Source organism: Solea senegalensis, linkage group LG2, assembly GCF_019176455.1.
Source record: "Solea senegalensis isolate Sse05_10M linkage group LG2, IFAPA_SoseM_1, whole genome shotgun sequence".
Taxonomy (NCBI): Eukaryota; Metazoa; Chordata; class Actinopteri; order Pleuronectiformes; family Soleidae; genus Solea; species Solea senegalensis.
Window position 1 is genome coordinate 26,964,594 of NC_058022.1, and position 9,590 is coordinate 26,974,183.

Sequence of the window (9,590 nt, forward strand, 5' to 3'; positions counted from 1 at the left end):
AAAGGAGACCAAATGTACACATTTTGTAGTCATTTTCTGTAGCATATGTTTTTCTGTAAGGTATAGATATTTTTGCCAGAGGCAGGTGCCCATATCCATAAAGCATTCCATATTTCCATACTTAACTCTTTGCAGTTATAAAAATATCAGATATTTCTTAATTTCTTTCAATCCCTGTGTTGACAAGTGATGCGACTCCTCAACATTATTGCTGCGTTAGCACAGTAGTAAAATTCTGGAACTCTTAAGTAAACATTTATAGTAAAACATGGCTATTAGCAACTTTTTTTTTTCCAACGTTTTGTGTCTTTTTTCCATCTTACAGGTTTTCTTTAAATACTCGACACTTTCAAAGTGCAAAAAAAGAAAGAACTGAAATTAGAAAATAAAAGGTGCAAATCATACATCGGACATCTGATGAAAAGCATAAAAGCGGACATGGCACTTTTATAGCATGGTGTGGAAATTAGAACACGCATGAGGAAATAAAGATGGTGTGGATTTCTGCAGCTTGGCTTGTCCTGATATACATTTTAGTTTGGCCATGAGTAAGTGTCATGATGTGATTGCCTACAGTTATTCCTCATGCCCACTTTATCATCTGTAAATGACGCTGAGGAGAAATTACAAGTCAAAAAAGACAATACTTGACATGATAACGCCATTCCACCGTTCATCGTGGTCTCTCTGTTAATTAGCTCCACTCGCTGTTGTTAAATAAAGAGCCACTGTTGATACATCTACTTTCATTTTTGTCCTACACTATTTTAAAAACTCACTTTAAAAAGGTCCAGTGTGTAAAATTTAGGTGAAATTACTTTTATTTGGCAGAAATTGACGACGATACAATCACCTGATTGTGTGAAATGAGCTTTTAGACCGCCATGTTTTTACAGTAGCCCACAACGGACACACTAAACATCTTTCAAGTTTTGACGCTAACTGAAGGCTACATAGCTTCTCCATAACACTTGGAAGGGACGGGAAGAGAGGGACGTTCAGCTGCAACACGCAACTTCACCAATAACTATTGTTAAATTTTATACACTGTACCTTTTAATTGTCTAAACGTACAGAAAGGAGTCCGCCCCCTGTCCTGACAAAAAAATACTAAGAAAAAGCGTCTGCCTTGTAACAAAGTTAAGCTCAGTATCGTTCTAAGTTTAACAATTTAGCAGTTGATTGAAATAAAAGACTGGATATCAGTCACTTGGAAAGAAAACACTGAACTGAGTTGCAATGACTTAACACGTAAATAAAAACAGAGTCTGTGATGAAATGCCAGAACATAGACATGTGTGCGTCTTAAAAAAGGCAAGGCATTTTCTGTTTCGCTCCGTCAGAGTAACGTCTGAAATCTTTAAATATCTACTTTTTTTTTTTAAACATCATCAATATCTACAAAATGCGCATGACCATTTTGTACACAGTGATTCATTTGCCTCGCAATGACAACTTGTAATCATGTACAGCATGGTGACCCTACCCCGCCCAATCCTCCTCCTCGTCTTCGTCCCTCTGCCTTGGAGGACAAAGTCCACTTAAAGCACTTTACCTGAGGTTTCATTAAGAATGCTGCAATTTGCCTTAACAGGGAGTCTTACATACGCAAGAGCACACATGCACACACAAACACACGCCGCGCACACTCAGAGACACACTCGCGCGCACACACACACACACACACATACACACAAAGATAATATCCCTGCAGGTTCATCAAGCATGCTTTCAGAGGTTGTGGGGATGTGAAGCCTGCATTAAGAAGGGGCTCAAGTCTCGTCTTGGATTTGCAGGAGATCTTCGGCTCCTTGTTGAGCCCACAGTCTGACTTGGCTGTTGTCGCGTTTTTTTTTTTTAAGGAGCGGATTAAGCTGACCATGAGTCTTGTCCCATCACAGCCAAATCAATGAAAGGGTCTGCTGCTGCCTCCCAAATTTTCCCCCAACCCACAAGTGGCTAAAAGAAGCTCTCCAGAGTTTCTCTGTCATCCTTAGCTTTGGAGTTCAGTCTTTTTTTTTTCTTTTCTTTTTTTTTTTTACAGGGTAGGATATCTCAACCCCCCCCTCCACAGGAGTTAAAAGAGGTCAGCTGGTAGTGAAAGTGTTGACCCCAAACATTAAACCCTGTGGTGTTGGGGGAGTGTGGGGGTGGGGACCTGGGAGAGCAGGGCCAGGGCAGAGAGTCAGTTTCTAAGGAGAAGAGGAGGAGGAGGAGGACGTCCTGCTCGTGGAGAAACTGTGGAAAGACCAGAAAAGAATGGCAGAGATGAGTAAAGTTTAGTAAATAATCTGCTTTTTACTAGGACAAACCAGCAAGGAAGTGTTACCTCTGGACTCTGTGGACCATGTGGGCCACCAGGGAGTCGGATATGCCGGGGTAGGCCTCCTCCGCCAGCAGGATGGCCTCCCTCAGCTCATCCAGGACCATGGGGTTTCCATTCACCTGCTCCTGTCGCGCCTTCAGCTGGAAGAAAGCATACACGTAAGAAAGGTAGAGATTTGGTTGTTAATTAATGACCAAAAATGTTTTTAGGCTGCTATCGACATAAACTCAGGCGTGTGAGTCAGATGTGTTCACAGCAGCAGAATACCGAGTAGGGCTGTAAAATAACCAAAAATGATTCAACTCATGATTTGTACATATTATTTCAAAGTGACATGTAAGATGCAAAAATGACAATTCACAAAATCTATTTTGAATCGCTCTGCAATCGTAATACAGTATCTATCAAAACATCAATTTTCACCATATTATGCACTTGCTCAGAGTGAATTTTCCAGAGATTTTCTAGCTGTATTTTAACCCCGGAATTTTGTGGAAAGGTGAGAAGAAACATTTCCAGAAAATGTCAGACAATTGTAGTCTAGGCAGAGTTAATTAAATCTCCTTATTTAGCTACAAAGATCCAGTCCCTCTGTTTACCTCAGCTAATGCAGGAGAAATGACCGTAGCCAGGCTCTGTGAATAAGGCCTCTTCGGAATGTCTGTCGTCTGTGGATCAAATAAAGACATCGGAGTAAAGTTACAGAAAAAAATAAACCCATCTGCTTCTTGATAAGCATCCATATTATAAGGCAGGTAGTGTGAACAGATCATTTTTTGAATATTCAATATAATAATCTATTCTTTGTTTCTGTTTCAACCAACAATCCATCTCACCTGATCTCCTGACTGACCCTCCCCGTTCTGAAGCTTCTTGGGGTCCTTTTCTCGGATGGTGAAGATCCAGTCATCGCTGCCAAAATCGTTTCCTCCCGACGCCTGTCCATCCTGCTCTCTGATTGAACAGGTATCACAAGAGGAAAGAAATGAATGGAAAGGCAAAAACTTAAGAATGACAGAGGAATCGATGATTCTTCAACAACACAGCACAAACACGTACGAGTCAGACTCATCAGAACTGGACTCCGTCGTTCTGGACTGTTCTGCCTTCCACCTCTTGTACTTGTCCACCAGTTCAGTCAGGTAGGAGGTCTTTTTCGCATGGCGGATGATCAGCTTATGCTTCAACAGCTCTTTGGCAGTTGGTCTCTAAGAAAAATGCGAGCAAATGATGGAGTCAGGTGCAAGCAGAGCGAAAGGCTGAGCTATAATCCTGAGTAACAAATCCTTACATAGAATGAATGGGGGACAAAAACAACTTACAAAACTGGGCTCTTTGTTGAGACATGCCTCAACAAACTCCTTGAGCGGTTTGCTGTAGTTTCCCTCGAGCGTAGGCGGGTTATTCTTTGGGATGAGGAATAAAACTTTCATAGGATGGAGCTCTGAGTGAGGTGGTTCACCTTTTGCCAGCTCGATGGCTGTGATGCCTAGAGACCAGATATCAGCCTGGAATATGGAGGGAGGGGGAACAATGAGACACTGATGCTACCCAACAACCAGAGCTACTTCTGTGTCTTGCCTAGACAATCATCCTCAACCTCTTCCTAGTTTTTGGAATTACATACTGCACATCTTGCACTATTGTGTGAATTATAAAAAGGTCACTTTTTGAAGTGTGGTTGTAGGAGATGCACACCGTCAGCACCAACCAAGATGTGCATGAATGTGTTCCCTGCCTTATCTTGCAGATATACAACCTTTTCTGGCTGGAAACTTAAGTTTGTGTTGCTTTCTAAACCGCTCAGTTCCCACACCAAAGTCCCTGGAGAAATTCTGTATTTTTACATCACAGCACATGGGTGTTAGCGATCCACTTCTGCCGCCATTAATACATTCAAATATGTTATTTTGACTTTGGTGTTTTAATTCTACATTCAGATTTACCTTAGTGACACAAACTTACCAAACGAGAGAGCAGTGGACCAGCAGCTGCAGTATCCCAGTGAGCTAAAAATGCAGATTTTCTCATCGGGCTTTGGTGCAAGAGAAAGAGTTGACAAACTTCTGTTTTCACTCAGAGAAGGCAGTAATATAGTGGCTAATGGATTAGTATAGATTAAATAGATGTTGAACATCCATGTCCCAGGCTGGATACAGGGGCAAGCATGGCAAAGTCAGGGTTGACAACATTATGTCAGTACCTTATACAGCCACACTTCAAAAAAGCTGAACTATCCCTTTTAAAGCTTTAACCTCACCTTGGAATCATATGCCGACTGTTTGATGACCTCAGGGGCCATCCAGAAGGGTGTGCCAACAAAGGTGTTGCGTTTGATCTGGGTGTCGGTGAGCTGGCCGGCCACCCCAAAGTCTGCCAGCTTCACCTCTCCTTGCTCGGACAGCAGCACGTTGGCAGCTGTGGGGGAGCAGAGTCTGGCAGTTTATGTGATCTGGCTAAAACTAGACACACTGAGTGAGAAGCTATGCTACTTCTTCAGACACTTCTGTCAAAGCCTTTTATCTGCATTGGCAATTTATTTAATAAAAGAGGAAACAACTGTCAAAAGCCTTTCAGTGGACCGCTGCAGTGATCCCCTCAACTCCCCAAAGACATACAAACTATATAATGAATCAAGCCCTGAGTGGACATCGATACCATTAGCGTGATACGTGATATTTGTTTGTGCTCACTGATGCAATTTAGTCAGCAGAAATCTGTGTTGTGTAGCAGCTACCTTTGATGTCTCTGTGGATTTTCTTCTCCGAGTGCAGATACTCCAACCCCTTCAGGATCTCCCTGAGGATGGTGGCAATCTGGAACTCATCAAGGGCACCGGGCTCCATCTTCAGGAGAAACACAGAGAAACACCATGAGCACAAGGAACACAAGGTTCACTGACTGTTTATTTAAAAATAAAAATTATTTTAGATTCAATTCATACAGTAATATTCCCCATTTTTGCTTTTTTCTAGTTCCTAGCAACATTTTATGTGCATCAGGATGTTTTGAATATATATTGACAAGCTGTGTAAAAATCAATGGCATTACTTTCCTCTTTCTCATCTCTCCACATTGTCGTTGTGAGATGAAGATTTGAGTTCAACCACAATCAAATTCCACCTTGATTAAAACAAGTAGCTCACTTTTGCTACCTCTAGATGTCAGCAAAGCACATATTGATTCAGTTATGAAGAAGCAAAAGCAGAAAAAAACATAGCATTTTACATAGAACTTTACCTGATTATAGCCATTATCATGTGACAAAATTCATCCTGATCTATTAAGACATCCATGAGATATACACATCTGTACTTGAACAATTTGCTTCTCCAATTAAATCATGGGGATGGTGAACAGTACTTGACACCTCAGTAAACCAATGATCACTTACCAAGTCTAATGCTGAGCCTCCACCCAAATACTCCATGATGATCCATAACTTTGTGTCCTGGAAGTGACACAGAAAGAGGACAGTGAGTTGCCAGTGATGAGGAAAGATGATCAATAAGCACTTCAGTGCATTTGTGGAGGAAAAGCTTATTTATTAAGGTTGTTACTGGCTTCACAAACAAATTATGACAACGTAGGCCGAAAGAGAGATATACTTGAGTCATTAAATTTAATCACTTGGAGGATCGACTCATAGGGTAAAATGAAAAACAACTTCCAGTGCATATAGTTGTATGTATATATGAATTAAAAATATGACCTTCAGGTATGAGCCGTAGTACTTGGTGACAAAGGGGCTGTCACACTGGCTCAAGACTGTGATCTCCTGCTGAATGTCTTCAATCTCGTCCTCTGCTTCCTCCAGGTCTATGATCTTGATGGCCACGACCTTCTGCGTGCGATTGTCGATGCCTTTGAACACCTCGCCAAAAGACCCCTTGCCAATGCGCTCCAGCTTGGTGAACAGCTCCTCCGGGTCCGCTTTGGCATTCTGGTGGTGATGGAGGACGGGGAACAAAACAGGGAGGAAAAGGAGGGGGATCAAAAGAAAAAAAAAGGAGGAATGTTTGAAAGGAAACAAATGTTGGGAAGTAAATAGGAAACACCAGTTGGGGGGGGGCATTCTTACAGGATACATTAATTCACTCATTTCAACACCTTGTGTTTTGTACAAAAAGACAGGGGAGAATGAAAGGGAAAGAGTGTAAGAATTGGATAAAATAGAGATAAAGGGATTTAAAACAACATATGTGCCTAATGTCTACATTTCCATTGATTCACATTCCAGGTTGTCATTGGAGTCAATCCACCTGCATGTATGTGTGTTAATCTTCTCAGAAACTATCTTAGGGCCTAATAGTTTTAGATAAAGATTGCTAAAAATAACTTGTGCACAGCTGAGGTGTGATTCATCAGTGCTGAATTCAGTAGACAAGACCTCAAACACGGAGTCACGATTTCAGCTTCATACACATGTTGTCAAGCATGATTCAGATGTGCCTAACTTTATGGAGGCTTCAGAATAATCTAGCTGCAATAGAAATGCCTATAGATGATACCATCTAGTTGTACTGTCAATTTCAGTTTATATATTATTTAGGATATTATTATTATTATTTAAGTCTTGTGAGAGGTGAGGAACACGGAGCATTTTTATGTGAGAAATACTTGCCGGAATCTGAGTCTGACTGATTAATTCTCCCGTCCGTGCTATGGTTATAAATTAAACTCCTTTTACAGCCAAAACTGACTGTTGTTGGCACACTGTGACATAATTATAAGTCATGTTGGGGACAAATTAGTCAGCAGTTATGCATGTTTTATTAAAGCCTGTGAGACAAAGAAAAGCTCAACTTGACTGCTGAAGTGTTTACGAGTCACAAGGAAAAGTAAAATGTGCTCAGGACAACTGAGGCATGTTTCCATCTATTCTGGGGTAGCAAGTGCTGCGTGTATATCTAAGTGTGGAATAAAAGAAATACTTTAACACCCACGGGTAGTGAACTAAAATGGCTTAACTCTCCTGAGGCTTATGTTAGAAACAAGAGCGGGACGCTGGGGGAAAAAAACCTTAAATGACTTCTTTTGAATAAGGAGGGTCAATATGTCAGTTTTGAGGTCACTATATTATGCTGGAAAGCTGGATGTTTATGTCACACAAGGAGATCCTTTAAGTGACTTTAAAACAAGTTAAAATAATGCATTATTCAATAATAAAATAAGATGCAGCAGTTCAAACTGGAACAAACCCTCCAGGCAAAAACTGATATTAAACTCAATATTTGACACATAAAAACACTGACAGCAAGTTTAATTGACTGCCTCTGTGTCCTGTATTTTAATTACAAAGTATTTATGAACAATCTTCAGCTGACTGGCATCAGCCTCTGCAGCTTTTTCCACTTTATTGGGCCTCTTCCCAACAAATTTTCAAAAATCAGAACAGATTAACCAGCTTACAAGTGAACACAGGCAATACAACCAGATGCACACAGGAGTTGACATTATAAAAAGATAATTATATTTTATTATTATTTTTATTTTATAGGTACAACTCTGAAGACAGCAGCAGCAGCAGCAGTGACTAGAGCAAGTCTCATGTGTGCACCAGTTATTTAATAGTCTATGAAAGCTCGAGAAGTGTGCTGCATTCATGTAATGGGTGAAATATCGCAATATATTTCACGTTGTCCAATTAATTACAACTTTTATATGCATGGCATACATCTCCTCTGATTGATTTACAGGAAAACATATTGGATTTGGGAAGATTGGATGTAAAGGAGTGCGGCAGCTTGGGTGCTGTAATGAACGAGTTATAGAAGTGTGCACTGCGCAGTTCCCAAAGCCAAATCTGTGAGTCCAGACGTGGACATTCTGTTTTACCTCCTGCAAAACAAAACGTTCTTACCTGCATCCCTGGAAGGGTCCCCTGGACGGGAGAGTGGGCCATGGTGATGCTGCCTGCCAAGGCTGATACCTCCTCGGCTTCACTTGTGTTTACAATCCTTAGGACACCTGCTCTCACAGACTTACTGAGAAACGTCTCTGTTGTGTTCACGTAAGATTTTAAAATGTCTCTCTCACAGACTGGTGCACCTTTCTTGTGTCAGAACAACCCCCCAGTCACCCAAAACAGCTGAGCAAGCCAACAAGCTGACGTTTGCTAATGCTAACTCTGAGGTTGCAAACAAGAAATCCGCAATGTTAGCTTGCTAGCCAGCGGGCAAGGAGGGTTTATTGGCTCCAATTTCCCACTCGGGGAAGTTACGCTGCAGCAGAAATGCGACTCCACGGAAACGAAGAAGGGATGAAAAAGTATTTATTTCACAATTATCCAACTGTCACTTCGTAAACGCGTATACTCTCGCTCGCTAACGGTGTTGTCAGCTAGTTAGCATGGTTAGCTCATTGGCCAACTAGCCAACGCAGATGAGCAGACGAGCGTTCTGTCAGCGAGCTGGCGAGCTGAACACCGTTTGTCTGCATGCCGCAGATCCAGACCCAGCCTCTTCACTCTGCACAAACCGGTCTTCAGCAGCTCTACAGCTCCGCCATCCGCGCCAGGGATCGCACGCCACTGTTTTTGTTTCCTCTCTCACTTGTATCCCGTAGTCTCGGCCATCTTGTCGGTGCCTGTGACGCCAGATTTGGGCGGATCCGGATCCGGATCAACAAAAACATTCTGACTGCTTCTCTTCCAGACAGGTGCCGAAGCCAGGTGGGTCGTGAATTATACGTACCCCCCCTTAAATTTAGTGACGCGTCTGCAGATTCAGAGACAGTGAATGAATGCAACTGGGAAACATCTAAACCAGTTACATTCACATTGGAATATCATGAACGATTTGGCCACTCATGTGTGTTTCAGCACGTGAACATGTCTCAGTGACCCCAATATTCCACTTTCCACACGCACTAGTAACACACGCAAAGAAGAGCGCGTCTTCCTTTCTTGTAGCTGACATTTATTGAATAGAATATTTAATCGTCCTGCACCAATACAATTGCAACGAGAGAAGATCAAATTAAATTCCCAGTTGAACCAAATTGACGCTGCAGCTGCGTTAATCAAAACCCTAATTGAGCTCGAAGTGACGTTTCTCATGTTTGACCGCAAGAGGGAGCCAGCGCACAAACATCCCAGCAGTAGCTCGCGTGGTAATGTTCTGTAGATATTGATACTTTAACATCACGTTATACCCACAACTTCATTCTCCCTCGGACGATGAATTCAATTTTAAATATCCATATTGTTATTTGTGAATATCTTTAGATACATATAACTCAGATAGGACTATACTTAATCCAG

At 41.7% G+C, this 9,590-nt stretch overlaps 1 protein-coding gene across 1 annotated transcript; it reads right to left on the reverse strand.

Annotated features, from left to right (window-relative positions):
* Positions 1–1,486: 1,486 nt before the first annotated feature.
* Positions 1,487–8,944, reverse strand: stk24b (serine/threonine kinase 24b (STE20 homolog, yeast)). Its single transcript, XM_044018831.1, has 11 exons — positions 8,190–8,944; positions 6,039–6,269; positions 5,721–5,777; positions 5,064–5,172; positions 4,587–4,744; positions 3,649–3,834; positions 3,386–3,534; positions 3,163–3,280; positions 2,926–2,994; positions 2,330–2,466; positions 1,487–2,238 (listed from the first exon to the last, which is right to left on the reverse strand). Exons 1-11 carry the CDS (start codon positions 8,229–8,231, stop codon positions 2,193–2,195), a joined length of 1,302 nt encoding a protein of 433 aa, XP_043874766.1. The 5' UTR covers positions 8,232–8,944; the 3' UTR covers positions 1,487–2,192.
* Between the last annotated feature and the right edge of the window lie 646 nt (positions 8,945–9,590).